Here is a 14,940-nt window from a genome sequence, read left to right as displayed (position 1 = left end):
CCTCCTCCTCCTTCCTTCCCATCCTTAATGTCTGTCACTAGCTGAGTTTACATGGGCCATAATATTCCACTAAAAATCACAATAATAGCTCAATCTGAATCAAAATGCCACTGAAATAAGAAGAAACCGTTTCGATCGGGTTGAGAGTGCCAGTGCAAACCTTTGATAATCCATGTATTCATTGGGCCCATCTTTGCCCAATGTGGGAGTAATATAACATTGTGTGCTGACTAAAAGAGATGTGAGTGAGGGTCAGCCAATAAACCACTCTGATTACACTGATTTTTATGGGAACGTTCTGTCTGTGAGCAATGCCGTTTCCAGCTGATCAATTGTCGGCCGCCTCATTTCTATTTTATTCTTGTCATGTTGAAAGTGCCACAACCGACCAGGAAGGGCTGATTGTTTCAAAAGAGGAGTTATTTGCATGATTAATTCTCATCTTATTATAAAAACAATCAGGTGGCTGGAGGGAGATCACCAGGGAGCTGAACCTTTCTGAAAAGCATTGTTATGGAGGATTCTCAGCAGAGCTCGCTAGCCAGCTAGCTCCTTTAACAAAGTGACGATGGTGGTATGATAAAGTATGGTGGCAACAGTGATATCCATAACTGAAATAGTATTGATGTGAATATGAACAATAAGGAATTAGGAAGTCGCTCATCTGTTTGGTGGTTATGTCTCTGAGACCACAGCTGATAGGTGTGTGGTTTCTTCACATGATGAAACAGTGATTCATATTTTACTGATTCAGCATGGACAGATAGCGTCCGATGTGACGTGATTCAGCTTAATAATTACTGATACACTTCCTGTCTTCCGGTCTCCTGTGTGGGTGTGGTCGTCTCTCCCCCTTATACTCCCACTGCTGGTTGAACTGTTGTAAACGGTGTGTGGATGGATGAAATATGATTCAAAACAATGCAAAAGTATATGTGGGAGCATGTTGCAAAAACAGAGACATGTCTTGTACAAAGTTAATTTTCTCCTGATTTGACTGTCTGAAAAAAAAAGCCATTTCAGTGTCAGAATGTTTAGAAGGGTTGGGGCTTGTGACAAATGGGTCTAATATTTACTTCAGTGACTATGGGATTAAGGGAACAGTCATAATCTGTACTCTCATTCACTTTTCCCATTGGAATGAACAGACTCAGGACCGCCGCTGGTCTCCTAAAGGGGCGGGGAAGTGGCAAAAGCTACATGATACAGATACAGGAAATGAATCTACAGTGAGCTGTCTTGGTTTATCCAATGTCTCTGGTATTAGGTGACGTTCAGGGTGCATGCACAACAGCTGTTTTACGTGTCTCTTGTTCATACATTAAAAAAATAATTACTGCTCTGTTAGTGCTCTGTTATTCACTGATTTTTTAAAAAAGTAGCCTTACGTCACGTTGTTATATGCTGAACTGTGGAGTCACAGGTAGCAGTGGGCTGCATATGAGACATTTAGGGGACATCAGTAAATTGTAATGTCCACCGACAGTCTGCATGTCAGGTTTCAGAGGACATCTGTAAATTGTAACTAAAGGAAAAAACCTTGCTTACACTTAATATTAAATTGTATTAACAGATGGAATCACTTTTGTTCCTTCTATATTTTAAGAATTGAATGACTTGAATATTTTCAACAAGGTTGGAAAAAAAACTTGCTCTTCTTCTTGTGTTATATTCCCTGCAGATTAGACACTTGCTGTTGGCAGAACCACTTTGCACGAGTCAAAAAAGTTATATGCTGATTAAATGCTTTAGGGCAAGTAAAAACACATTTTATCAGATCACTTTATTTAGCATCCAAGTAAACTTGGACTCTCTGATCAAAATGATTTCGATCAGATTGAAGAAATATTGTCCATGTAACAGTGATGATCTTTAGCCTTTTTTTGTTTTCTTTTTATCCGATGTACTAATCATTTCCGCCCCCCTTCTCTGAAACCAAACCGTGTCCTCCTCTGAATTGTTACCCTCTCCCCACACTCCCTTATTTGTAGCAACTCACAGTTCTGGAGGTCAGCATGGGCGGGTTGTCGTTGATGTCCGTGACAGTGATGATGGCAGTGGCTGTGTTGGAAAGGCCAAAGTTCAGGTTGCCCTCCATGTCCGTGGCCTGCACGATGATGGTATACTGGGACACTTTCTGTAAAAAGAAAAACAAAGTGTGTGGTTATTCATCTGCAAGAAGCTTTCTTTTCCTCCAGTCTACAGCAACAACAACGGAGTGTGACTCCCAGAGGAGAAAAAAATCTTGTGTTCTGTTCTATAGTAGCTGTCCACGCTCTCATCTGAAACACAGAATCACAAGGGTGAAGTCTTTCATTCGACTGAGTTGAAACCTTTTCAGCGGAACGTATTCAGACTTCACACCATCTGACGGCTGCACTCTGAAGCCTCCCCATGGGTACGTCATCAAAGACGTTACTTATTCAATGCCACAGATGGACAGATGTGAAGACAATGATCCAACTGACAGAGATTAATAGACTATCTACAGAGCAATAATACCACAGAATGATAAATGCCATTTCATCTTTTGAAATGGCACAGTGTCACTTCACTGGAAGCTGAAATATGGCTCTCTTATTTGTGTTTTTGTACTTGGGTGCACTCCCTCTCTCTGCCAGCATCCTCTGTCTCTTCTTCTGTCCCACGGTGCAGTTAATGGGCTGCAGGAAGGATGGAGCCCGGGAGCCGACTGTCTGGGTAATGTGTCTCGTCACTGAGATTCCCAATTACATTCCCAGTGTCTCTCTCACCTGCTAATTACCGAGTAAATATCCCAATTAGGCCAGGACGGCACATCAGAAGGATTAGACAGCTCCTCTCAGTTCCTCTCATCTTGATGCTAGACGATATGCTGAACTCCAACCCTGTGCACACACTCTCATTAACACCCATACCCACACACAAACACACACACACACCTCTCTTTCTCCATATATTGTTTAGAGGCAGTGCTTGCCTGACTGTCCCATCAGCCAGTGTACAGCATGTACACAACACTCTCACTAATTAGACAAGGGAGTAATTATGTAGAGCTCCTCTGAACCTCTCAGCATTGCAACAACACCGCAGCATACCCAGCTTCCTCTGGAGGACTGAGGTCTGTTACTGTCAACAAGCTCTTAAAATTCCACTGCAGACCAGTGGAAACCTTTAGAAGAGAATCAGTGTGGGAGTTTCTAAAGGAGAGGAAGAAAACATTTCAAAAGTGAAGAACAGAGAAGAGGATAAGAGACAGCAGGGGATGCAGCCAAGGCGCAAGGGAGGAGGACTACCAAAAATAGATGCCTGTGTGTGTGTGTGTTTTCCTTATTTTTTACTAGCACCAAACACCTCTAACACCCCAGCCCAAGAAGGGAAGGGAAATGCAGAAACTTTCAAAGTTTCAAAGGGCCAAAGTGCTGACTAAAAGTGGACCAGGGAGGCACCACTGTGTGCTGTGTAGCATCTTTCTGTGAAGTTTATATACAATAAATAAGCTCCATTTTTTCTTCCTGCAGGTTTGAGACATCTTGTCTCCTGTATAAGAAGAAAAAAATGTTGCAGGACACGTGTATGCTGCAGGCACAGCTAGTGCGATCCCATGAATGTATTTGTACTGTTGAGAAATGCATAGGTTTTGGTGTTATGTGTTTATGTCTGTGCACATATTGTGTGTGTGTGTGTGTGTGTGTGTGTGAGGGCGATATTGTATGTCTGTCATGCTAAGGGCCAATTCTGGTTCAAGACCTTGAGACATTTTGGCTGGTCCTCATCTTCAAAAGGCTGTTTGATTGTTCTGACTTGGTTTTAAGGTTAAAGTTAGAGTCAGGTTTAGGTTAAAATTAGGCATGTCACAGAACCAAGATATTTAGTGGTCCATACCAATACCACTGAAATTCCTTGATTCTCGATACCCAATTCAAGGTGTAAATAGAGAGGCAAAATCCCTCCCCTTCCAATGTCCCCCATGAGACCTTATTTCTGGAAAAAAAATGCATGGTAGTAAACATCAATAGAGAAATACCTTGTTGATCCTGTTTAAACTGTGACATGAATTTCACATATTTTTGTTTGTTAATTTAAAACATAACTTTGAAAGTCAAGAAAATTGGAGTTTGCAACAGTATTGTTTAGTTTTGTGTATAACCAGTCAGTGAACTACATCTCTTGTCTCACACAATATGTGCCACCTACAGCAGCTAGCTAGCTAAGCTTTGTTCCACACACAAATGTGTCACATAATGAAGTCACCTACGTGACTTGTGTAATCTGCCTGATAAAGTATTTTAGTCGTACTTCAACAGTTTTACAGCAAACCACAGCTCTCTTGGCTTTCAAATCAATCTTCTTTCAGATAAAACAATAATTTCTCTCTCACCACTGACTACTGTATGTATTTTTTCCAAAATAAGGTACCATTTTAGTCCACAGAAATGGAAGGGACTTCACCTTTCTATTGGATCTATATCTGGCTGGCGAAAGTGAGACAGCAGCACTTGCCCCACCCACACTACCACTTCTGAGGTGCCCTTCAGCAAGGCACTTCATGCAAATCTACTCCACTGGAGCTGCTGAGGTTGTAATTGGCATCTTGCAGGTGTGAAGTGCATAAAGCAGAAACTGCAAGCAGGTTGTTCCCCAAAAAAGAAGAGCTCTCAGTAATACTACCCTGAGTAGATAGAGATGAAAAAAGTTAAGGGCTTGGAATGAATTCTGCTGTATGGGTCTTCACAAGTTTAGCAATACAAACATGTTTTTGTGCGTATCATGGGGGTTGGAGTTTAATCCTACATTAGGGGTGACTGGCTGGATTAGCAGTACACAGAAAAAAACAGAGTAAAAATAAGCAGCAGTTCAGCGGAGACATTTTTTCTCCATGTTCCGCTCGTACCTCTCTCTCCCTCCCTCTGGCACCGTCACGTCTCATCCTGCTTCTCTGTCTCCATCGCCCTATTTCATTGCCAAATTCACACTCACTTCCTCCCAACTCATTGTAATACCCCGTCTGCCCAGCTCTGTTTTTGTTCTATTGCTCCCTTCAGTTTTCCTTTTTTTCCCCTCAATTGCCTGTGTTTTATCGAGTGTAGATGTGATTATATGGGCTTTTGTGTTTGTCTGACAGGTGTCAAGGGCATTCTATCTCAGATATTTCCACTTTATCTTTACCACACAAACACACAGGCAAACCTACACACAAACACACACACACACACACACACACACACACACACACACACACACACACACACACACACACACACACACACACACACACACACACACACACACACACAGCCCACTGCAGCGTGATGTGTTGTTAATAGGTCTGTCACTGGTGACAGTTTAGTAGGATGATCCGTCTCTGAGATTTCTTTGCAGAGTTGTCACTGGCACATCCATGTCGCAAGAATAAACACATTTGGATCTTGTCACAACTTTTATGGCTCCATAAACAAGGTGACCGCAGAAGAAGGCAATTTACTGTAAAAAAAATTAAGTGTGTGTGTGTGCGTGCGTGTGTGTGTGTGGTGACAAATGGCTAGACAACATTTGTAAGTCGCATCTCAGAGTGTCATCAGAGTAAACAATTCTGTCATGAACTGGGCTCCATAAATGAAGATAAAGGTGAATTATCTGGCCAGCTATACTTTATTCAGACTGCGTAGACACCACTCAAGCATTCACAGATTTTAATGACTAAAAGCATCGTAAAATATTTATTTCTGTAGATTTTCTTGTTTGATTTTTTAGGATTTTAACTTTGTGAAATATTGAAGGTGAGTTGTGAATTCTTTATAAAAAAGAGAAGACCAACCTCTCGATCGAGACCTGGTGCCACAGTCACAATATCTCCGGTCTCGCTGTTGATGGTGAACATGTTGGGGATGGGGCTGTGCGGCGTCTGGGACAGGATTCGGTAGCGCACCATTCCATTAGCCGTAGTGTTGTCATCACCATCGAATGCAGAAACGTGCATCACATACGTTCCTAGTAAAGAAAAAAATATTTGTTAACATAAAGGGTATATCCAAGCAGCCAAAAGCAAACACGGCTAGGCAACTTTTGAAAAATGATATTACAAAATCCCCCTTTTAGAAAAGAAGGGTAAAAGATAATCTTATTTCATAAAATGCATTCAGAGGCTTTGCTGCTGTAAACTTACTTGGTCTGGTACAACCAACAAGCCACTTCAGGGGCTGAAAAATTAAGGCAACACTAAGCCAAAAGCTGCAGTTCCTCTTATGGCCAATCGAGGCTGGCATCAAAAGCAAGTCAATCTCCATGGAATCAATGGCAAAATGGCTAACTTTGCAACAGAAATAAACATGCTGTTTTGGTCTCTTAAGCTAATTTCAACATTTATGACAACTGTGTGAGGAGTATATTTTATCTAAGTCACCTGTATACATTTTACTGAGGCTTAAAGTTATGCATAATTCAGGGCGTGAGCACTTAGAGCGACAGGCTGCCTGGTCTGTTAGGCATCATCTCAGGCTCTCCCTCGCGCATCCACAGCTCCACCTTCTCGTCCAAATTTGGTCACTTCTGGCTTCAAAAATCCAAGATGGTGAAAGCTAAAAAGCCAAAGAAGTATCAAAATAAAGATTGTTTATCAAAAAAAAAGAGCCAGATAGGAGCTCCCGAAGCCTTATACAGAGGTTCAGGATTATTATTTATAAATTAATTATTGATGATTGTTTATTAACTGGCCGCTAGCAAAAGTGAGCCCTTGTACAAAACAAGATGAGTATCCCTGGGCTATAGTCTCACTCTCATTTTTATAAGCGTACGATTGTTTCCCCACAATAAATGACTCACTTTGTAGCTTTGAAAACTTTGTGCTTCTGTGTATTTTATCAGATAGTTTAAAGTAAACCAAAAAAAGTAGCAGCTATAAAATGCTCTTTGTACAATGCACTATTTGGCCTTGACAACTATCCTCTGAACAGATGTCACTGACTGATACTGTATTGGTAATAATCACACTGATATTGGTTCATCTGCTCATAAACATGGCTAATTAAACCACTTGGATATTCCATAACAGTTTGATAACACTTGCTATAATTGATCTTTACATATTGATGCCAGCAGTGCAGAAATGTTGCACACCTGTTTTGTACATAATAAAGACTTGCAACATGTGCAGATGGAAATGTGATCTGATTTTATGGCCACATAACACATCATATTTTGCATTTACTGATTACACTAAACAGGCTGCAAACATTGTGCACACCATTTCTTATTAACTGACCAAAATGGAAGACTCTTGTAGGTAGATTTTTAGACAAAATTGCTAATCACATTATTCTACTGATTGCTATGCACATAAAAACAAGCTGATAAACAGTCTAGACGTTTGATAACATTTGCTTACGCCGTTAAAATTCTTTGAAACCTGTTCTCTAAACAGTAATCACTCCTCCTACAAGCACAAGTAGGCACAGACGTAAAGTATATGCAGACTCAGTTCTGTTGGAGAGAATAAGCCACTATCCTTCCATGAATGCACCACTTGTTTGCTGCCTCCACACACTCATATAACTCTGTGGGATCACTGCCTGTCACCCAATCTCTCCATCTCTCTCTCCCTCTCACTCTAGCTCTCTCTCACAGCCGATTCTAATTGCCAGAGATAGTGATATCATGCCAGTGACAGCCCCTGTCCGAGGATAATTGTAACCGCAGCTCCCATTTCAAACTTCATTACATTTCAAAGCAACATTTGTCAATGACTCGGCCACAGGGAGCACTCTAAAGGCCTCTCAGTGAGACGAGGGAGGGGAAAAAAAGCCAGCAGGAACAGAGGGAGGGAGAGGAAAAGAGAGAAATAAAGGACAAACTCCATATTTGGTTTGATTCCAAGTGGAGTGACTCTCAGTTCTCCACCCGTCACCTTTTTTTCCTAGAGATGGAGGGATAGAGAGATGAAGAATCACAATGTGTCACACATCGCCGGGGTAATTTCATTAAGCTGCACTCTTAGGGGGTTTAATGTGGACCCTTTGTACGGGCATCCTAAGCTGTGCCTGACAGGATTAGGTCCCCATAATGACTCTTTAATTTGAAAACTAATTCAAGTCTGTAATTGGCCTTCCATTGAAACCACTGGAGCTCTAAACTCTAAAACTCTCCTTTTTTTATGATTATTGTTCAGTTGAATGTCATGCATGCCACAGAGACTTGTCTGCTGTGTGGGACAAGGCTGAGTGGGGAGGGGACGACAGCAAAGAGAGAGGAAAAAAAGGGGAAGAAATTCAGAAAGAAAAGGAAATGAGAGCCTGGACACCTCTTGAGATCACCTCTGGTGCAATAAACTCTGGCTCATCAGGCCCTCTCACACACACACACACACACACACACACACACACACACCCCCACGCACACACACCCACACGCATATACGCACACACGCCTGCACACAGAGAGCTCATCTCAGTGATTCTTCCGCTCTGAGGTTAGACATAAAATGACCCAGTGGTGCTACAGCGTGGTACATTTAATCCTCAATCTCCTCTCCAGCCTGAGCACCCTCTTTGGTTTATGGCCGCTGCTCCAGTCGACTAAATGAAAAGCCACTGTAGGAGACAGATTCTCCGTCTGTCTGCTAAATCAAGGGGAATGGAAAATTCTCTGTTGCATCAAAGATTCACTGGTTTTGTCATACATTTAAGCACACCACTCTCTCCTGATTTACGAGTCACTCCGCCTCTGTCCACCCGTATCCAAACAAATCACCCCTTCAAACATTTCTTTAATCTTTTATAATAAATACTTCTCTTCTTGTTTCATCCATCCACGCTTTGTTACCTGGTTTAGAACCTTCGTCCACAGAGCCATTGTAGACCTGGTTTTTGAACTCGGGTCTGTTGTCGTTCATGTCGATGACAAAGATGTACAGATCGATGGGGTTCTCAACCTGGTTCCCATTCATGTCCACGGCATGGGCTCGTAGCTGGGAGACACAAAAACACAAGGAATGAGGCTAGATTATAACCATTATGGGAGCAGGAAGTAATGAACTGATAAATAATGTATGATGAGTCTCAGCGAGTGCTTGTATTGGTTTTACAGAGAAAATTATTTAGGGTAAATATATGGTGTTTGATGGATGAAAAAAATAATTTCTCACAGAATGTACAAGGTTCTATCCATCTAACAACATTTATCTACATCAAGGGTGCAATTTCTGCTGAGGACGATCATCCCTTTTGCTTTTCAAAATCCTGTTTTTGTTTCTGCCACTTTTACGGTCTTAGTTTGTCAAGCCTGACAGGCAACGTCTACAGACAGTACTCAGGAAGGAGTGAATGCTTCAGCCTCCTCTGCATGTGCTTTGTAGAAAAGAGATCATGGGTAAGAGAAAAGAAGTCCCACACACTGTCAAATCATCTGATTTCAGTGATAGCTCATGGTCTCCCATTGGCCTAACCTGAGAAAACATTATCTATATATGTTTTGGGAATGTGTTATATTCATTCACTTTACCTGATGAAGGACTTAAATGTGGATTTAAATTAAGTTTATTGCAAGTAACAGGACAGTTTGCAGGAATTCTCATCTTTTACTGACAATTTCCTCCTAGACACCTTTCTACAAGTTACTGAAGTTGTACAATCTGGAAAAGAAATCATGAAAAGTTTTTTTTATAATTAACAGGTGAAAGGTATGCAATTTTATTGTAATGACCTGGAATTGTGTCTCCTGGTTGTATACTTTGGCCAACCAACCAAGTTGCATTTATAAGTCGCCATCTTACAAATATAAGTTTTTATATGTGTTTTAAGTGGTTTTGAGATATTGAGCTTCAAAGTTTTGCATTCAAAAAAGCCAAAATGATATGAACCTTTTTGTTTTCTAAATAAAAAGTCCCAAACTGCATATAACTTCAGAGAAACACAACACATAATGTTCATAAGTTGTTATTGAATAAGAATAAATGAATAACTCAACTAACAAATGTCAGATAGAACCTTATCATTCTAAGGTGGCATAGTTTCACATCCATGTGGGTCCAGATACATGTTTAACCATTACAGTTCTTCAAATATGGATGTTTCTGCAAAGAAGCTTTGAATTCTAAAACATGATTCTTCGCACACGTCAGCACAGTTTTAAGGTGGGTGCCCAAGATAACTGTCACTTATTTAGTATCTGACCAAATGTCTTCCCTTGTGTTCCTGAGTTATGGTATTAAACAAATGGGCAGAAAGGTGGTTCTGCAGAGCATTATGATGTCACAGTAAACTTGATCTCTGACTTTTTGGATATAAAATGTCATCACTTGATCATTTTATCCTGTTCGACGTTTGTGTGATATTTTCTCATGATGATGAACTCTTGACTTGAGGCTAAAATACGTGTTTTGTGATGTCACAGAAACCTTGAATTTTGACCACCAAAATTGAATCAATCCTTGAGTCCTAGTGAAAATTTGGGCCAAATTTAGAGAAATTCCCTCACAGTGTTTTATATTTTTCATTCACCAGAATGGGACAGACATGAGGTCACAGCCACCAAAATCTGATCAGTTTATCGTGGAGTCCAAGTGGACGTTTGTGTCAAATTTGAGAGTGTTCTTGATATAACGTTCAAAAAAACATGATAGATGGACAGACGACCTGAAAACTTATTGCCTCTGGCCATGGCTGTCCTCGGTGTGGAGACACAAAAACACTTCAGCTGAATATCATCATAAGTTGTCAGTGTTCCTGAGACACATACTGATTTCTGGCGTCTAAAACTTTATTTCAGACTTTACTTCAGTATAAAGTCATGCATTATTTAATTTGTTTTATTTTCATTATTGTATCTTTGGCTAGAGATTTAAATACTCAAACAACATCTTTTAATACTTGTTGGCATGTTTAAATATCAATTCTTCATATTACTCCTGGGATGGACGCCCTCATCCTCTCAGCGTATTCCCAACTGCCTCTGCTCACATGAGTGGACAAAAGAAAATGAAAAGCAACATAAATAAAACACCAACAAACTAAAAGTCTTCTTGTGCTTCAAGGTGACTACTTTAACAGTACCTCTACTGCCAAACAGAAAATCACCTCTTCACTGTTTACTGAATTAGTCATCTAACTCTGCTCATGAATACACGGGCTTTATTGAATGATACAGTATAACAGTTTCAAAAAGATTTCCTAAATCTAAACAACAACATAAGGGAGGGTCAGGAGGGAAATTCTGGGTATTTTTCTTGCAGAGAAATTGTCTTTGCAATCATGTACTTTCTCCACACTTCTTATCTTTTTTTACACTTAGTCCCTGGAAGTTTTTATCTCAGCAGAAACCAAAACAAGAAACATCTTATTTTATTGGAAGCTGGCTCCACTGTAAAGGCAAGGTGTCTGTTTCAGGATCACTGTGTTGGATCCCAGGCCAACATTCTGTCTGGTTTTGTTTGAAAGGAGTTCTGAAATCTCCTCACTTTCGTCTGACTCCACAAACACCACCAGCCCATCTCAAATTCAACTCAGCTGTGTTCAGATCAATGGAATCACCAACTAGGATTTCTCACAAAGTTTGGACATGGAGTTATTACTGGAATCAATACATGCTGTAAAATGTGTCTTGACTGCTTTCTCTCTTATGAAGTCTGGAGGGAGGCAAAAAAAAAGGACTGAATGAATGAAAATGAGAGTGGAGAAAATAACTGAATTATCAGGGAAATGTTGGGTTTAAATAAATACTTGACGTTTGTTTTTTCACTTTATATGTGAAGGTCAAACTAACAGAATGAAAAGGCATTTCAAAATGAACTCCTTGGTTCCTTCTAAAGCTGTTTTGATTCACTTCACCTTACCCGGGAATGTTTATATCCCTGAACATGACTTATTCAGTGATATTCCTGTCAGCTGAAAGCACCGGGGATGTTTAGTTTATATCATACAAGAGGGGGAAAGAGCAGAATTCAGATACTATCTACATCCTGCTCCTAACCGCATAGGCTGGTAAATATTTATTCAGTTAAAATGTCAGCAATCAATTTCAGTAGAAGGACCCTCCACCTATTCCATGTTATGGATATTCATCTAAAGGAAGAGGAAAGGAAAAGTGAGGAGAAATGAAAACATGTTAGGAACAGATAAAGAAGAAAGATGAGAAATTGTAACATGAGCACTTTTTTCCCCCGTCATATATGAAAAAATTGAGGGAATGGTGCTCTTTACATCTGAGCGTGCCTGATGGGAAAACTGCTACCTGGCGACTGCAAGAACACAACAGCCAGATAAGTAAAATAGCCTACAGGCTTGTTGTGGCAGGAAATAGAATAAACTGCTCTCTCCATAGGTTCCTTCTCCTCGGAGAGGTGAAGATCCCCTCGACTGCAGCCCATCCTCTCCTCTCGGCCGTCTGCTCCCACTCTGCACCTCCACCAAAATCGCGTCTTCAGGTCCCCCCGAGGTTAATTTGACTTTACTTTTTCCACTGCATTGTCTGATCTGTCCTGCACCCAATATCCGCATGCTGCCATCGCATCTCCCATCTCGCTTTGCTGTAACAGGCAAGGAGCCAGCCCCCTTATCTCTACCCACCCTCATCCCTCCATCCTGCTTGCACCCACACCCTAATTCAATAACAGCAAGAGTCAGAGATTACCGCCATGTTTAAAGAAGGCAAAATGTAATTCTGGGTCCACATTAAAGTTATTATCTAGAAAGGCAGGGGGAGAAAACAGACCGTACCAGGCAGCGCTCAGCGTTTGGCAAAGAGGCAGCATCCTGATAAAGATAACAGCAGACCCAGAAGCTCCAAGGTTTTCCCTCATAAGAATGCATCTTGTTGCATGGCTGGTTTTGAATTTCAGACTGCTTATTCTTTTGAAATAAAAAGAACTAGACCGTAACTTTGTTCTGTCCTTGCATGAAATATGAAGTAAACAAAAGAAAGAGCACAAAGTCAAATTCTAACTTTATCTGCCTTGTTGCTCTGCAGGATAATGTTGCTTAGTAAATAAAATCTTGAAATTCAGGATGTTCATGTAATATACAATCCAGTTTAATTGCTTCCCTGTTGCTCCCACAGCATCTAGTATCAGGGACCTTTAATTGAAGTGCAACACCTTTCTTGATCTGTTTACATGTACATCTTTACCTTGTCGCATCTTGTTTCTCACTGCAATTAGTATTCCACACCCACTAACACTTTTCCTCTACAACAAACATGGAGTTTAACTTAAGCAGCCTTTAGCGAGCTTCCGCCGTTCTTAACAAATCACCTCATTGATTGGAGTTTCTCCCGGGTATAAATCTGCTCAGCCCCCACTAAAAGGTTGGGCTTGCCAGCTCACCAGGACTGTAAGTCAAGACTGGATCCCCATATGAATACAAGGATAGCGGCAGCACAGAGACAGAAACTTAAAGTGATGAACCCAGTGTGGTTACTCAATACATCAAAGCCTTGGGGGCTCTCTTTCCACGGCAGCAGAAAGACTAGCTTAGGCAGCACTACGACAAGTTAGTACTTTCCTAAACTTTAAATGCACTTTGCCCAGCTGTTTGATATTTTCACGTCTTGACCAGCATGCAAAGCACAAAGGTGAGAGGAGAGGCACCGTTGGAAGTTTCATTCAAATTAGACAGCGCCAAGACAGGTGTCTTGTCAAATTTAGTTTTGGACCTGCATTGCATGGGTGAAATGAAGACGGCCATGCATGCTGCACTGGGACGAGTTTTTACACGACAAGTTATGTACAGGTTAAACAAAAAACATACAGCGGGTCGATTAGTTTGCTTTAGAGGAGGATTTTTTTAACTTTTGAAAAATGCAGGGCATTTGTTCAGATTTTATGCCATTTTAACTCTACTGCTTTAGAGATTATTTTTGCTGGCATTTTCTGCTTTTTTTTGATAGAGACAGGGAAGAGAGAGGGGATAACATGCATCAAAGAGCCCAGGCTTCACTCGCACCCGTGCCACTGCAGTATAAACAAGCTCAGCATTAATGGTAATGCACTCTACCCGGCGAGCCACCAAGCCTTCCCTGTCTCCAACTTTAGCTTCTACCATTGGCTGCAAAGTTGTAGTAGGAGGTCTTTCTATAGGGCACATTCATGAGACCAGGAGGAGAAAAGGTTCTATTAATTTGATACTTTTTTTTTTTTTTTTTACAAATTAATTGGGATTTGTTTTGGGATTTTTATTTCTTTTTAATGACATGTCCCTTGTAGTGGATCTGCTGCTGCATATCAGAACCCCCAAAACATTTGTGTTCATCAGATGAAATCTTAACCTGGTGAACTTACTTCCTGTCAGTACAGTCTCTATTAGCTGCTAGGCAACCTCATTCACCACCTCATACAATCCAAACTTGATGTTCTTTGTGTGTGGATTTAAAAAATATATATGTTTATTAGTGATATTTTGTGGCCTGGTAAGCAGATTTTTTTAACCTTCAGACAGAGTTAGGCCAGCTGTTTCAGCCTGCCTCCTGTCTTTATGCTACACTAAAACTAGCAACTGCTGTGTGTAGGTTTGTATTACGCATACTGACACAAAAGAGGTATCCATCTTCTCATCTAACTCTTGGAAAGAAAAAAAAGAAGTATAATTACCTAAGTAAGAATGGCATTGATCTTTTCTTGTCACTTCCAGAGCGAAGGCAAATATAAGTACATGCCAACATGTTGTATTCACATCTTTCCACTCACTAAGCCAGTTTTTTTCCTCTCTGTTTGCCACTGTTACTGGCACAGCAGTAAAAAACTTAGAACTTAATGATTAATTAACACATTCTCTTACTTATACTTCACTTCCTCCAGGTGCTTTGCACATAGTGCTGCCACACTTATATGAGCGGAAAGGTGTTAATTGGTAATTCTATCATTCATTCCATCACAACTGTGCGCTAAACATTTAATTGTTCCATGCAGTGATCAAAGTACACACGCACGCACACACACGCATGCACACACGCACAGACAGACAGACAGACACACAC

General features: G+C 40.7%; 1 protein-coding gene across 1 annotated transcript in view; it reads right to left on the bottom strand.

Moving 5' to 3' along the window:
* LOC121946868 (cadherin-4-like) overlaps positions 1 to 14,940 on the bottom strand; it is a 301,746-nt gene that overhangs the window by 37,868 nt on the left and 248,938 nt on the right. The window contains exons 7-9 of the mRNA XM_042491671.2: positions 8,797 to 8,941; positions 5,798 to 5,970; positions 2,000 to 2,137 (exon numbers count right to left, since the gene is read on the bottom strand). Coding sequence (XP_042347605.1) covers positions 2,000 to 2,137; positions 5,798 to 5,970; positions 8,797 to 8,941 — 456 coding nt within the window. The remainder of the gene's footprint in view (positions 1 to 1,999; positions 2,138 to 5,797; positions 5,971 to 8,796; positions 8,942 to 14,940) is intronic.

This window comes from Plectropomus leopardus, chromosome 9, assembly GCF_026936395.1.
Source record: "Plectropomus leopardus strain MGB_pleo_1.0 chromosome 9, ASM2693639v1, whole genome shotgun sequence".
Lineage (NCBI taxonomy): Eukaryota > Metazoa > Chordata > Actinopteri > Perciformes > Serranidae > Plectropomus > Plectropomus leopardus.
This window is presented reverse-complemented; position numbering and strand designations above follow the sequence as displayed.